The sequence below is a fragment of the Aythya ferina genome (genome assembly GCF_964211825.1).
Source record: "Aythya ferina genome assembly, chromosome: 27".
In the NCBI taxonomy this organism is placed as follows: domain Eukaryota; kingdom Metazoa; phylum Chordata; class Aves; order Anseriformes; family Anatidae; genus Aythya; species Aythya ferina.
The window spans coordinates 1207182-1223726 of record NC_140310.1 but is presented as its reverse complement, the minus strand read 5'-3'; the positions used below and the strand labels follow the sequence as shown (position 1 = coordinate 1223726).

The window sequence follows — 16545 nt, the reverse complement described above, 5'->3', positions numbered from 1 at the left end:
TATGAAGCAAAGGCTGAGAGAGCTGGAGCTGTTCAGTCTACAGAACAGAAGGCTCCAGGGTGACCTTATTGCAACTTTTCAGTATTTGAAGGGGGCTTATAAAAAACATGGGGAGCAACTCTTTGTTCAGTCAGATAATGACAGGACAAGAGGAAATGGTTTTAAATTGAAAGAGGGGAGATTTGGATTAGAGGTTAGAAGGAAATTTTTCACTCAGAAGTCAGTGAGGCACTGGAACAGATTGCCCAGAGGACCTGTGGATGCCCCATCCCTGGAGGTGTTCAAGGCCAGGCTGGATGGGGCCTTGACCAACCTGATCTAGTGGGTGGCATTCCTGTCTGTGCAGGGGGGTTGGAGTTAGATGATCTTTAAGGTCCCTTGCAACCCAAGCCATTCAGTGATTCTGTGACTGTATGATTCTATGAAAAGGATTTATGTGCATGAACAGACGTTTCTCTCTCTACCATGGGAATAAAGAGAGGGAGAGCCAGTAGGGACAACATAATCCTCTTAATGACAGAAAAGCATTCCCATCTCAAAGGTGGAAAGTTTGTATTGCTGATCCTAAACATAAAAAGATTCTGAATTCATCCTGGTTTGCATTTAATTCCTAACAACAACCTTTTACCAGAAATGAGTTGCCCAATCTTTGCTTTTCTCTGGGATCCACAGTCTACTCAGCTGTGCACCTGACAGTTACGACTTCCCCTTTGCAGATAAAGAGAGCTCCAGACTCATGAGAGGGCCGATGTGCTCCTGGTCTCTCTGTAAACAAGAAGATGCTTAGAGAGGAGGGACTAACTAGATATTTTAATACCCAGGTCTAGCTAAAAAGTGAACAGCACTTAAAGATGCAAGATGTTTCCTCACTATTATACTGTATCTATTAGTATTAGAGGTATACTTCTAGGCTTTTGTAATCAAAGACTTAAGATACAGTATTCCAGCAGTAAGTAGCATTCTCTAAAATCAGTTAGGAGATCAGAGACAACTTGACAATACATGTGGCTGAGGAAAATATGATACACTTTTATGTGTATACTGTGCCTATGTTCATCATGGGGTTTAAAGAATGCAAACTTGAAAGAAAGCTACTTGTGCTGGCAGATTCTGGTTAATCGGCAGTTGTGAATTGGAGTGCAGGGGTGAGAGCACCAGCAGTATGAATTAGCCTCTAGGAAAGTCTTTTCTGTGTATCAGGAGCCCAGATTCCAGATGATGTTATCTATCTGAGAATTGTGAGCTGGCTGGCCTGACTTATTTCTTGTGTCTTTTTTCAGGGAAGCAGCTCTTCAAGTTAGTATGAACGACGGTCTGAGCTTCATCTCCAGCTCTGTTATCATCTCCAGCACACACTGTGTAAGTTCTCATTCACGTGCTTAAGTAAGATTGTGCATTCAGTAAGATGGTGATACTTAGCAGAAGTGTTTGTTACACTGGTATTAGGGCTCACGAGTTTAGGACTTGTTTGTGTGAAGGACTTGTTTCCCTCTTTTAAAAGTGAGCGTGTGTGTGGTAGTTCAGTGTTTTCTGTATCGTGTGTACCATAACGTGGCAAAGCTCTCATGTCTTCAGTAAAAAACTCAGCCTCTGTATCTGCTGTAGGATGCACAGACCGGAACATAACTAGCATGGGTCTGGATGTATCTATGCCTGTTTTTCTATTGCACAGTGAATGAGAAGCAAGTCTTCTGGCTTTTTTAGGTAGTCTATTTCTTCTGTTTCCTTCACAATAATGGTGCCAATGGTGAAAGTCACACAGCAGTTGTGATTGCACCCTTGGTCTAGAAACCAGCATGGTTTCTAAAAATAAAAAATAAAAATAAATTTAAAAAAAAAGCTGAAGTAGCTGGCTTAAACTGAGTTCATGTCCCTTGGTGTCAGTAGTGAATCACTGTATTCTTTGTTCTCCAGTGATAAGAGGTGAAGGACAATGAAACCAGTTACAATTCATGGTATTGCTGAAGATGCTGCTTCTGCTATGTTGTGACTGTTGGGAATAGATGGTTTAAATGGCTTGCAATAAGGGAAGTGGTGGAGGATTTTATTTTGAGCTCAGCACAACCCTTCATATTTCAGTGTATTCAGCTTTATTTGTCTGCAGAAAGACAAATATGTCTCCCATACAGAGAATTGCTGAGTCTCTGCTTTACTTCTCCCATGTACTGTATGGGCACATATTTTTTTAGGAAAACTGGGTAATCTTGCAGAAGACCCAAAAATCTGTCTGTGGTCAATTTCTTTATTCCCTATCCAGTAAAGGTGTATCATGTTTCCATAGATGATAAGTGAAAGACCAAACTGTGTAACAGCCAATCACCAGCAGTCTTATGTGGTCCACAAAAGCTGATGCACAACATGAGGGAAAAAATCTTTTGTGTCACTTGATCTTGATAATTGTTCAACAATGACAAGATTGTAAGGAGAGACAGTTTACAGAGCTCACATGAGGACTTAGACTCTAAAACATATAAAAACATCTTTATGCCTTAAAAGAAGGGTATTTATCTTGTTAGACTTTAATTTTTTATTTCGTCTTCTCTTTGCTCACTGGTGAAGACGTATTTGTGCTGTATGTTGGTAAATTATGGGAATACTTCCCTGTGTTTTGTTCATGAGGTAAGACCAGGGAAGAATTCTTAGAGAAAAGTTATTCTTTCATGATACTTTTTCTTCTGGGGACTGAATTATTTCCAGGTTACAGGAGATGGAAACCTGGTTCTTTTTCTATTGTTTTAATGGCTGTAACATTTTTTTCCCCAGAAATGCCTACAATTCACAGCAGTGCTTGCTAGTCTTTGATGCATCCAGACTGGGAAATAGGCTTTTCAATAGCAGCTGGAATTCAAATACAGTTCATACATTCAAACCTAGAAGAAGCGACATTTAGTAGCTGCTTCGAAAACTGTATCACAGGCTTCATTAGTTGAGGAAGTTTCTTTAGGGTTAACAGGCATTTTGTCTTTCTAGCAGGTTTTTGTTGTTGTTGTTGTTGTTGTCTTTTAAGTTCTTTTAAAGATAGAATTGTTTACTGAGACTACAATTCCCTCTTCGATTAAGGTTACAAGAGCACAAATCCAAAATACTCACCCGTATGCTAAATGTGCAGCAAATGACTTGCTCAGTCGACTTTGGACCTTAGGTCTGTTTGTTTGAAGATCTGCAGTCAAAATTGGACCATCAGAAAGCTGTAGAGTCAAGTGATGGTAGCAAGTAGGGAAGAAAGCAATCAAGCTCCCTTTGCTGTCTACAAGCTAGCAGTGGTTTGGCTTTTGCTTCCATACTACATTTCAGAAACACTCAGGTTTGTAAAGAGCATAAAGTATAAAAAGTGACCTTTCCAAAAAGCGTCTTACATGGCAGTTAGCCGTGGTTTAACACTGCAATCCACTCTCCCATTGATGCCTGGTCTTTGAACCCCAGCCTTATTGCTCTCTGGGAATTTACTGGGGGAAGGTACAAGGCAAGGGCAAGCTTTAACAGTACTTTATTTTCTTCCACAGTTTGACAACAAAACCTTTCTATGCAACATTTAAATAATTAGGAAAATTTTAAGACAGTATATCCCATTTTCCCTATAAACAATACCTTTCCTTTTCTATGATCTATCCACTTCAAGGACTATCTGGAGGTCATCCAGGGAAGCAGAGAAGTCCGTAACACACATTTTTTTTTATTTTTACAAATGCTCATCCTTCTCCATCTAATTTGGACTAAAGAGATGCTGGGGTCTGTATTTTATGGAAGTCACCCTTGTTAAATTTCAAGCCATGAGAGCATTGTAAGGCTATCTCTGGTGAGCAGGTAACCAGGCTTACCTGCCCATGAGTTACAGCGATGGGTCAGCAGTCTCTGATGGGAATCTTTTGCCTGACAGCATTCTGTAAGCATTAAGTAACCTTATGCTTTGCAGCAACAGCATTTAAGCAGGAAGAGAATCTAGTCCACAATACCAAGTGATTAACTATTTCCAATACTTCATTTTTAATGCTATGACCTAGCTCAAATTAATGTAATGAGCAACTACTTTTGATTAAGAGTGTAGCTGAAATGGACAGCTACATTCCCAGTAAAAAAAGACAGAAAATGAACTCCCGGGTCACAAATAGATATCTGAAGATCAGGAGAGATAGAACGTAGATGTCTATCCATCTAATAAGCATTTTTTATCACACTCGCTAGCAGTAATTTTAGGATAAGATTTCATGCTAAGAAAGTTGGGCAAGCTTCTCACAGTTTAAATAGCAAAGTGATTTTATGCTAGCGTAGATCCTGATCTTTATCTAATATCTAAAGCCTCCTAGGAGCAAGACAGCTAAATAAATATAAGTTTTACTGAGCTGTGAATACTCTAGACGAAAGAAAACATTTTTCATCTTAGGCAAATAGGTCACTTCTTGGCAAGAAACGAGATCAAGGCCTTTGCCTTTTCCAGAAGCATATATGGCTTCAGTACTGTAGTTCAGCAAGCCCTAATTCTCCCGTGACGGCCAGAGGCAGGGAGAGAAGAGAGCTTAGTACTTCTGTGTTCACATTGTGTTTTCTAACACCGAGAGCCAGCTGTTGAAAATGGGATATTTGTATTTTTTGCCTTACTCAGTGCAAATGTTCCTGTGCACTTGTCCCTTTTAAGAAATGTCACAGTTTTGTGTCTTTGAATGCAATAACGCACATCCCTCTCTAGTACATACAGAAGTGCTCTGGGAACAGACAGAGCTTTTGCTTAATCCCATATTGCCAAACTGAAGTCATTATTTGCATTTTTTCCACTTGAGGTGTAAAATCTGCTACAGCATTTCAACGTGGAGAAAATGAGAGCAGGTTTGGAATGAAGGCATACGTAATGACTGATTTCATCTCCTTCCTGGTCTGTTGAGAGAGAATTAAATACCTCTCACTTTCCAGCATTAAGTGACACTACTTGTCAAATCTGTCAACACCAAATTAGACCTCACCGGTGAATGCTGTTGGCTGTTTTTTTTTTTGTTTGTTTCTTTTTTCTTTTTATAAATGAGACACACGTACAGCTGAAGCAGCTTCACAGCTTCTACCTGTTCTTTCAAATGGGGACATATAAATGAGCAGATGGAATCCATTTGCCTGGAATGAATGTGCTTTGAGGGACTTCTTTTTCCCAGCTTTCTGATTCCTGAAATGTGGCGATCTTCAAGGCTTGCAGTCAAATAAATAAATAAATAAATAAATGCAAAGAATGAAATAAATTAAACTGCATGGGCTCTGTTGAAGCCTGCCTTTGGCTCAATTGCTTGTGCTTTTGAATATCAGCGTACAGGCATGATGGCATATGCTTTTATACCCCATTTCCATGGGTATCAATAAAATTGCTCATTTTGGTTCCCAAAATAAAATTGACAGAAGTGCTTAAATTCTGTTTTTAAAGTGAATATCCAGGCTGTCATGGTTCTTCACTGCAATTCTTTCCTCTGATGAAAGGTAGTTGATTTTTCAGTTAATAAAAGAGAACAGAAGGCATTTGTAAAGTAACTTTTGCTGCAGAAGATCTTCCAGCATTTCCATTTTAAAGTACATTTTGTGAAGGCTTACAGTCACATAAATGTGATTTTTGTTGGATCACGTAGAGCAAAGTCATTATTTAAAAATAAGAATCAAAATTCCTCCAAATTGTCCCAGTTGTTTTTAAGCCCAAGGTATGAAACAGTCCATAAGAGGTCTTTGGGGACTTCATTTTATTTTTCTTCCTCAGGATCTTCAGTATGAGTTTTCAAAGGCAAGGGAGTTGATTCACATACGTGAGGCCCTTTAAAATCCCTTGTGGTGAGTATCAGTCTGGAATTGGCCGAGGCACAAAGACTCATTAGCCAACAAATGAAACTACAAATACAAGGTCTTTGTGATAAGTCATTTTATATAGAATTTCATAGCATTCCTTTTTGAATCAGCACAAAGAATGCATATCCCTGAAGAGAACAGTGGCTTTCAGGATGATAAGCGCTTGTGAACAACACTTCACAGTGCTGGGAGAAAATTGTTTTGATCACATTGCTTCTGCTGAGAGCTGGATGTTCCCAAGCTGAGCTGTGAACCCAAGCATGCACACCTGAGTTGAGAGCTGATAAGGCTTATATTATTGGGCTCTTGTAGCAGCAAGGAAGGCTTGGTTGCAATATGTTTGTCCAGCCTTTCCCAGGGTTCAAGCCTTCTGAGACTCTTTGCAATAGGAAAATAAATAAATAAATAAAAACAAAAAGATAAAAAAACAGGTTAGCCAAGGAGAATTGCTCTGCTTTGCTGAGTGAAAGTCTTCCTTCCACCCTCCCATTAGTTTCTAAGGAATTTCTGAACTTTTCAGAACTTCCTTTGTTCTGGTTTGTCATTATTTTGGCTTTTGTGCTGTTTGTCTCTAAGTCTTTAATAGGAAACCTGTCTGGACCATGCCAGATGTACCCAAAACAATGGTGTCAGAGCCCTGTCAGAACCTGGTGACAGAATCCTGTCTGTCAGGGTTGGAAAATAAAAGCATTCTGGAGAGAAACAAAGGGTATTGCACTGACTGCTTTGAGAGCATAAAGCAAGCTGACCCCAGTTAGTCATGTATCCACAGTGGGGTAGGACTGGAGCATACACTTTCTCAGATGATCCCCAAATGGTGATGTGCAAAAAGAAGCACATACTCCAGGGGGATGAAAATGGGAGGGCTGTGACCTGCTGAAAAAGGATTTTTGATTGTTGGAAGAATGCAGTGATTTCTGTTCATCTGTCAAAAAAATGAAAAATGTAAAAAATTTTAAAAATGGGCCAGACACAGGAGCTGTTGTGGTTAGGCAAAGCATTTGTTTTGTTAAATTAGAGAACACAGATGAAACCCTCTATCAGAATAATGCTACCTGTAATGAATGAAGCCTGTTTGTGTCCTCTCTGTGGACGGCCAATACTATTTTTTATTCAAAGATTTTGCTAACTGAACACCCCAGACCAAGGATTACTGGCTGGCTTTTGGTAAAGCTGCTAAGAGTGGAAGGTTGGGTTTATTTCAAAAGCAAGAGGGTAACACTGTGTAAATCAGGGTTTGCAGAGAGAAGTTTAATCCTACCCTCCACTAACTTTTGTATTACCCAGTTAAACTAAAACAGGGCTGTCTTTGAGCATAATTTAGGATAGTATTTGGCCTGGGCTGTGAGACCACTGGCAGCAACCCCACCAGAACAAGGGAACCGCTGGAATGAGAGTGTTCTTAAGGTTGGAGACAATGTGCTGTTTATATGCTTAGCTGGGGGATAAGATGCTAGCATGTCAAGTATGACAAAGCTCAGCTGGCTGGAAGTATTTGATGAATTTGTCTCTTTGCTGGCTTGGTTTTTCAATATCTGCACCTCTTAAAAAGGTGCAGATTTATTTTTATTTTTATTTTTCCACATGAAAGCTCCCTGTGGGGGAAGCTCTCCCTCTCCCCCTCCCTTCATATGATGAGCAAAGAGGCTGCATTATTACTGCATTACCTCAGCAGAAGAGAGCAGAAGTGTGCAGGGACATCCAGGTGACCTCTGCTGCTGGAAGAAGGAGCTAAATTGCAGCCTTGAATGCTGAAGCCTGCAAAGGCCAGGTGGATGGAAGGGCAGGGCCTTGCTTCTGAAGAAATGTCGTTAAGGCTCCAACATCATGCTGGCTCAGGGAGAAGCTGAGCTTGTCACCCTCTTGTGCTTTTGAACAAGGTCATCTCTTCTGTGTAGAATCCAGTGAGAATTAAAAAGCCTACCTCTCTCCAGCCTGTGAAACCAGTCATTGACTGCTTGAGCCAAGATCTTGAGAGGAGACTGCCCTTGAAATACTTTTTAGGAGGCTTGTGGATGTATTCCGGGCATCCATTTTGCAGCTGGATCTTCTAGTTCTGAGTCTCCAGGAGCCGTTTTGATTACAAATAATGTATAGATATCAAAATTCGCCCCTGTTTGACTTCATCACTTAACTCAATATGAACAGAGGCCTTGTCTGGGGGACATCACCCTCCTCTCCAATCCCACCTTCTGCTAATACTCTTTTTTATTGGATGTCACACTTATGGATCTGGCTTGCTCCATGTGCCATGTAACCACAGAAGACAAAAAGAGATCCTGCCCCGCCAGTAGCTTATATATCCTTGCAGAAAGACTATATGTACTTGAAACACTGCAATGCTTTTGCTACCAGCCAAATGCTCTCAGCCTTGCAGTACCTTGGAAAGACTTGGATCTCCCAGGATGGGCCAGTCTGTCTGATGTGCAGGTGCATGAGGTGCCTTTGGTCACTGCTGCTGAGGTCTCTGTGCAGTGTGCTAGCATGGGCCAAAAGTATCTGGTGGCTAAATAAAGCTGTCAATGACAGGGCTTCAGAAACAATTGGGCATGCTTAGATATGACTTTACAGTGCATAAATGCTGTATTTTCATAGACCATGAAAGACTGAATTCTTATTCTGTTTCCTCAGAAAAAAATTCTGAAATTTTTATTTCCTTTAAATATTAGTGGTGGAGTCACCATCCCTGGAAGTCTTTAAAAGACATTTAGATGTAGAGCTTAGGGATATGGTTTAGTGGGGACTGTTAGTGTTAGGTCAGAGGTTGGACTCGATGATCTTGAGGTCTCTTCCAACCTAGAAATTCTGTGATTCTGTGATTCTGTTTTTTTGTTTGTTTGTTTGTTTTTGTTTGTTTTTGGTTTTGTTTTAACTTGACACGTGACTTTAGTGGTGTGAACACCGCATGCATTGCTCTCATTTGCACCTCTGAATGCCTGGAGAGTATATGCTGCAGTGGTTTTCCCACTGCTTGGAAGAGAATCAGCAGGTGATGGCTGGTGGAGCTGAGAAACCTTAAGAAGTGATTTACTCCTGTTCCCATGTCAGGAGTTTTCTGAAGAACTGAAAGGAAAAAGTATTAAATGCTGTTTTATGAATGTGTATACATGCAGATGTTCACAGGGCGGGTGGCACACCAAGCATTGTCAGGAAAGGGAACATACAATAGAGGAAATAATTTATGAGGCAGCATTTACAGGCAGGAAGTCAGTCCTACTCTGCTGACTGAAGGGCTGTTGCCAAGTTTTTCAGTGCAGAAAGAAAGCATTTCGGAGAGAAGCCAGGATGGGAATTAAAATAAGTCTTTATTCATTTTCTAAAAGGCTCCCAGAAGAGCAAAAACCACTAATGACCTCTTGCACTAGCAACTCTCGGACTCAAAACTGAAAGGGGGATGAAAGCTGCAGGGCTGCAGTGACCATGTTAAACAAGTCTTCCTGAGCAGCTCTGATGCCTCAATTGGAAGAGCAATCCCCTGTAACATCTGGTGAGAAATATGTGGTGCTTCTCTGCAAGAAGGAGAGATACCCACACATGAGGTGGGAGAACAATTCTGTGGCAGGATGTGAGTCTAGTGATGATTGGAAGTTGTTTTTATTTGCTATGTGTATACAGTTCATTATGAATGTCTTCCTGTGTCACACCCAATTTCTTCAGGAGGAGAGCTCAGGGAATTGTCCTTGTAAAGAGGAGAGCCTTTCAGCTGAAGAAGGATGTGTTGGGTCAGGGCAGTTCAGAGGAGAGGATGCTTTTTTGTGCGGTCTATGCAATACCTAAACTGGCCTTAGTCTAGTATGCCGGGGTCCTATCAAGTGCTAATAGGTAACAACTCTGCCTTACTGGAGATGCTGGTGCTGTAAAATCATTCCTGGATGGGGAGATCTCAAGTTGGTCAAGCACATTGCCAGGCAGTTAGTAACCTGGAAGCCCGGAGGGGATTTGGTGTCTGGAAGCTGGGCCGAGCTAGCCCTGGTCTGTGGAAAAGTGGATTCTTGAAGCTATACCCATAGAAGTGAATGGATGTGGTGGCTTGTTGCACCTGACAGCATTCTGGGGCAATGCACAGGCAGATCAGAGAACTGGTAATCTTATGATGGAGCAGTTCTCAGTAGCAACCATGAATAAATGGCTTGGGACGGTCAATGAGGGAATACGCCTACCCTTCTGTAAAGAAATAGTCTCTCAGGTCCCATGTTTCCAATTGCAAGGATGTAGGAGACGTTGAAGTCAGCTGGAAAAGAGATTTGAGTCTCTGAACTTCAAGAGGTTTTGCTTTTAACCAAAGGAGGCTTTTTACATCTAGATACAACCTCTTCCTCCCCCCCCCCCCCCCCCCCCCCGGCATTTTTTTTTTTCTCCTGTGGCTGTTTGAAAGACTGTATGGATTTGGTCTTTAAATATAGAAAAGAAAATCAAGAAAGTACTGCAGGCTTAGAAAAATCTGATGGCTCCCTTCAGTGAAGTTTTTTGTTGTAGATGTGTTGTGTTTTTTGTTGTCGTTTGTTTGTTTGTTTTAATTTAAAAGCAATGTGGTATAGTACTAAATCAGGTTTTTTTCAATTGTGACTTTGTTCTGGGATACACAATTAAGGTTCTGCTAGTTACCAATGTTCCAGAGTCTGCATGCAATTAAAGTGCATTTACTGTTGTATCAATAGAGTATTTATGAAACTGCAGAGTAAATTTAATGAGCACTTTCCTAGGCCCTTGACCTGCATGTATATTATTAGATTATGTGTTGCTCTGTGGTGATTCAAAGATCGAAGCCGAAATTCCTTTAAGTGGTATATTCTTTATTGCAGCGCTGGATGCACGGGGGATCTCTCCACCTATCGTGCATACCCAAAGCAAAAAGCAGTCTTGAATTTATACAATCAATCTATCAATATTCTACAAGCACCTATACATATGCATTACCTATCCCCGCCTTCCCTCGCTTCTTATGCTAATTAGCCTTTTGGCACCTTGCGCCTGCGCAGAGCCTTCCAAGAATTGTGGGCAGGGGTCTTTGGGACGTGGGCAGGGGTCTTTGGGAGGAAGACCCCGAGTCTTCCTCACAGTGTACTTTTCACCTTTGGTCAGGAATCTGCTGAATTGGCAGGTTTCTTAATTGCAAGAGCTGGTTGTTGCTAATTCTTCCATTTGTTGTATCTTTATAATGAATTCCAATGTCCAGTTTTGAGATTTATAGTCCTTACGTTTGTTTCTCTGTCCGTCTGCCGCTTCCTTATCATGAGTTCCAGTGTCTTGTTTCGAGATATACAGTCCATGTCTGGGGATTGTCCTTGCCTCCCCAATGCCTCCCCAATACCTCCTTAATCAGTGGAAACTCCAGTGCACAGGATTTCAGGTTTGTTTCTAAAATAAATCTCTCTTAATTGCTTTATGCTGCAGATATAATAGGTAGTGTACAGTTTTGCTAATACAGGTCACCCTGAGAGTTTAATCAGCAGAAATTATTTAATTTTAATATTGCTACATGGGCTGTTTTGTAATGCCCTGAGGTGTGGTAGGCATTTTGAAAACAGCATGTTCCTATGGTTTTGAAAATAGTCTGATGTTTTTTAAAAAATTCATAAGAGTCCAGTACAATGGGGATGGGGGAAAAATGAAAGAATTGAAGTTTTGAAATTTTTCAATTTGGGAACATTAAAATAATTTATGGATATGCAGACCCTTCTCCCGTGACAGTGCTGAAATGAACTAGAAAATCCATGCTATATGTACAGCATGCTGTACATGCTGTGTGCATGTACACCTCTGGTATTGAAATACTATTTAACAGCATGTAAGTTGAAACAGAACACTTTGAATCAGTGCATTCCAAACAAGTATTTTATTTTATTGAAATACTTCTCTGTTGAAAATGTGATTCCAATTTAAATCAAGTTTCAGAAGGAAATTTGTCCCATACACATCTTGTTGTGTAGATCCAGCTGGCATTGTCTTACCTTTGTCCAACTCATGGCAGGCTGCTTGTGACAGCCAGTGAGGAACATCTCTTCAGCTTGGGGGGATACATGAGAGTGTTAGCTCAAGTAAGGTGCTCCTTAGATTTTTTATTTATTTTTTAACTGAGCTGCGTAAATGTTAAACATCTCAGACATGCACAGAGATAAGGCTGTGATACACAGAGCTGTAGTGTGCTGTTTTCCTTCCTTTTATGCCTTGCAAAGAAGTAAACCCAAATCAAGCCATAAATGTTTGATGTTAAAAGTCTAATTCCACAGAATTTTGCCTATTATTCCAGTTGCTATTCACCTCCTGAAATGGATTTAGCATCCTTTTGTTAAGGACTGCTGTCAGGCACACATGGAAACCAAAATAACTACTTAGGGTTCACCTCAAAGACTTTGTTTTTCAGATACAACTGTCAGGGGACAAGAGATGGCTGTTTCACAGTAGGAGCTCCTCAGTCAAAAAAGGAACATCTACAATCAAGCATGCACTATCAGGGGGAGCACTCAAGCCCCTGGCATTGTTTAAGCACAGAACCTCAGATGCTCCAACCACTGCCTGTGGCTGTAGGTGTGATTACTGAGGTGCTCATCTGCAATTCGTGCTGAAGGTTCACAGGTCAGAGGCTCAGCATCCTTCAGTCTCTGCTGCTTCCTGCTGCAAGGCTGTTAAAAGCGTGACCCCTGAGGTTTGATAAGCAGCAGGTGATGGCATGACTAGTGCAGAACTGAGCAGCTTGCAGTGACATGGAATCTTACCGCTATTTTCAGCCTTTGTTTCAGAACAGATGCCTTGACAGTGAAGTCCAGGGGTCAGAGGCTTTATTTTAGAAACAGTAAAAGAACTTGGAATATTTTACTAAATGAGATGGGATGTCCCAGTGAACGAGTAGATGAAAGAGGGTGAAAATCTTTGAACCTCAGCACCTCTGAGCAGGGAAGTGCCTGTCATCTGAAGGATTTTGAATTGAAGAGGGAAAGGTCTTCAGTTCCTGTCTGCAGGGTTTTGTCATGTTGTATTTTTTCATAAACTGTCCCACCAGACCTTCTTGTATTTAATGCAGGCTCCCAGATGCAATGCCTTACATTGCAGGACTGGACACACATGAATTCTACCCTTACACACATGAATTCTACCCTTACACACATGAATTCTACCCTTAATTCTGCCCTATCTGCCTTCAGAAGTCTTGGTAATGCTTCTGTTTAGCTGATAACTTGTGATTGTTTCTTCTGAAGGAAAAGTTCAGTATATTTTCATAAGCATAAACACTGCAATCAGGGATTAGACGACTGTTTTTGCTGACCAAAGATCTTCCCTTGAAGCAGAGTAGTTATTACTTCTCCTTCTCACCATGTGTTTGCTCTGTTTGGAGTGTGAACTTTTCAGGACAAGGGTTGTCTTTTGCTCTGGGTTTGTGATAAAGTGAGGCTTTGCTGGTGTTTATGCTGTGCTGTAAAGCAAATAATCTAGGATGCTGGAAAAATCTTTTGTAAGTGTGCTGTCATCTTTCAGGTGTGAAAGGAAAGGATGAAAACAGATCATTGCCGGAGGACTTCTCGTTTCACAGCACAGTAAACTTGGAAAAAAAAAATTAGCTGAAAACACTTATACTGGGTGACCTAGAACAGGTGTTTCTTGCACTTCCCTTTCTGAGCTTGGCTCTCACTCAAACAACTTCACATAGACATCAAAGAGGCTAGCATTACAGAATAGTGCATTGAGTAAGTTTTCATTTCCTTTTAGAAAGTAGACGAGATTTTTATACTAAAAACAAAACAAAACAAAAAAATTCCTATATGTGTGTTAAAATAAATGATAGACATCAGTTTCCATTGCAGTGATGGGAGAGTTCCCAAGAGTGTCTGGAAGAAATTGAGAATATTTCCTTTACAACAAAAGCTGCCTGAGTCTCTCTCGTGTGAAAAGGCAGAGTCATCCTTTGTCATCCCCTCGTCTATTAAATAAAGGATGTTAAACCTGTTTCGCCTTTCTCTCTGGGGAGAAAAATCTCAGATTTTGGATGCTCATTTAAAACTATAAACAAGATTTTGTTCTTTTCCTGCTAACACCTCTGAGTGCTTTCAGCATGTTACTGCTCTTCCCACCGAGAAAATGTAAAAAGATTGTACTTTCTAATGTACAGGGCACTGGACTGGGATATAGGAGACATGTACAACTTCCATGTCTCTGGAATGACAGCAACCATGTTGCTTTGCTTTGTAAAGCACCTAATGTTTCACAGCAATAAGTGTCATTGAGTTATTATGTGAATCACTCTGAAGGGAAGCTTGGCTATGTGGCTGTCTGATGGTGTGCCACTGTGCCCAGGTAGCAGAGCAGATGTTCCTGCACTCCTACACGGAAGCAGTAAAGTTGTCAGCTTTCCAGCCTGCCTGGGAGGTGACATTACCAGGTTGTGTGGTGGCCTTAGGTCCTCTGCTGCAGTTAATGTTTGGGAAGGCTCTAACATGGTCTGCTGCACCGTATGGGACTGACAGACTTTCTGTAGTCCTGGAAGCAACTAGCAGACTAGGGAGCATCCACTCTGTTTGCTGGAGTAGTGAGTACAGAGCCAGAACGAAAAGGCTTCCTACTTTCCAGTGAAGTCGGTACGAGACAGGACTAAATAATTTTACTGAACCCAGCCATGAAGGCCTATTGAAGCCAAGAACTTGTTGCAGTTATTTAGCAGAAGTCCATTCTACTTAGGCATACCATGAAGTCAGCACATTTAAACACGTGCTTAAAGTTAAATCCATTTACTGCTGTGGTAACAAGCTTGCATGCTAATCACCTCCCTCTCAGAATAAATCAATGATGTGTTAATTTGTCAGCCATAGTACATGAGCACATTTAGTAGATGTACCTATCATTGATCGTGAATGTCAGTATTTAAAGCTTTCAAGGGTCCTTGCTCTTTGGTGTCGTTAATCCAGTGTTACCTTTCTGAAATATCTGTCACATAATGCAAATGCCAGTACAGTAAAGTGAGAAATGAAGAAATAAAATCTTAAACAAAAATAATTAAGATTTTAACATACACACACATACACAAAATAAATAAATAAATAAATCTCTATTTGGTGCATAGTAGCACACTCTTTTATTTTTATTTTTTTGAAAAGACAACGAACTGATTCATGTCAGTTTTCATTAGAAGCACCATGAATGTCTAAGAAGGAAGAGGGGCTTAGAATCACAGATTTTGTCTTAGCTTTGCCTCTCTGCATGACAGCATTCCTGCTTCCTGCAGCAAAATTTTAGGAGCTTGGTCTTAAGCAGCAATCTCTGTAGGCAACAGCAAGAAATGTGTCCTCTGGAAGATGAGTCATTTCCTCTGTGGCATGAGTAACCCTGGAGTGGTCATCCCTGTTTGCTGACTCTTAAAGAAGTGTGCATGCACCTAGTTTATACTGATCTCTTTCTCATAAATAGGATCTTCCCAGGAATTGCTTCTGTGTTCTAGGAATGTCTGCCTTTGGAGGACAGCACACATCTGAATGTTTGTGGCTAGACTTAATGAAATAGCCTATGCCATTTATTGGATCACACCTTGCCAACCCTCCCCTCTTCCCAATTGGAGTACCTACAGTCCAAGACATGGGCCAGGTTTCTCTCTCGTGACAAAAGATTTCCCCCATTCTCACATCCTACCACATTTCAACAATAACTTCAGAGTGAAAGAATATATATATGTGTGTGCATGCACACACATCCATGAATGAGAAAAATTCCTCTAATGTTTCTTGTTTCACATTTCTTGATATCTTTATATTTTACAATATCATCCAGAGATTGTTTTCCATTGTTCTTCAACTGCCAGCAATACTTGCAGTATTTTCTTGGCCTTGTTGGACTCTTTGGCAGGGTAAAGAAGGCTTCAAGGCACAGCTGCCTTGCTTTCTCAACCAGTTTACTTATTTCAAAGTCTACATGGCAGAGTTTTCACATGTGAAATGTGTAGCACATCAAAATGTCATTTAAAGAGGCTGCTCTTTTTCTTGTATACTGTTTCTTGATACAGAATCAGAGAATCACAGAATCACAGATTTAAAGGGGTTGGCAGGGACCTCGAAAGATCATCAGGTCCAACCCCCCTGTCAAAGCAGGTTCCTTAAAGCAGGCTGCCCAGGTAGGCATCCAGACAGGTCTTAAATATCTCGAGAAGAAGACTCCACAACCTCCCTGGGCAGCCTGTTCCAGTGCTCCATCACCCTCACCGTGAAGAAATTATTTTGCATGTTGGTGCAGAACTTCCTGTGCTCCATCTTGTGACCATTACTCCTTGTCCTGTCCCCACAAACCACTGAAAAGAGGTTGGCAAAATCCCTCTGTCTCCCACACCTCAGGTATTTATACACATTGATGAGATCTCCTCTCCGTCTTCTTTTCTCCAGGCTGAACAGACCCAAGTCTCTCAGCCTTTCCTCATAAGGAAAATGCTCATAAGGAAGATACAATAGCTAGGCATTTCAGAACAATGGCTCCAAGTTTTTTCTTGGTCTTCAACAGCTGTCGAGAAGCACGTTGCTAATGTATTACATTTAGCTTACATTTGGCAGAAGCTGTAACAGGTACCTTAGCTATATAGCTTTTCTCAGTTTTTCATGTGTAATGGAATTTTAGGCTATTGATCCACAGTGGGCACAAGCACCAGTTTTATCCCAGTGTGAGTAGACAAGGTAAGTCTCAATGGAAATGTAGTACTAATTTCAGATAACTCTGTGTTTAGGGGCTAGCCACACTCCATCTCTGTAGATATTTCACAGGAAT

General features: G+C 40.9%; 1 protein-coding gene across 1 annotated transcript in view; it reads left to right on the top strand.

The window, feature by feature from the left end:
* The window catches only part of ANTXR1 (ANTXR cell adhesion molecule 1), a 123763-nt gene that overhangs the window by 46657 nt on the left and 60561 nt on the right, over window positions 1-16545 (top strand). The window contains exon 12 of the mRNA XM_084499710.1: window positions 1281-1359. Coding sequence (XP_084355836.1) covers window positions 1281-1359 — 79 coding nt within the window. The remainder of the gene's footprint in view (window positions 1-1280; window positions 1360-16545) is intronic.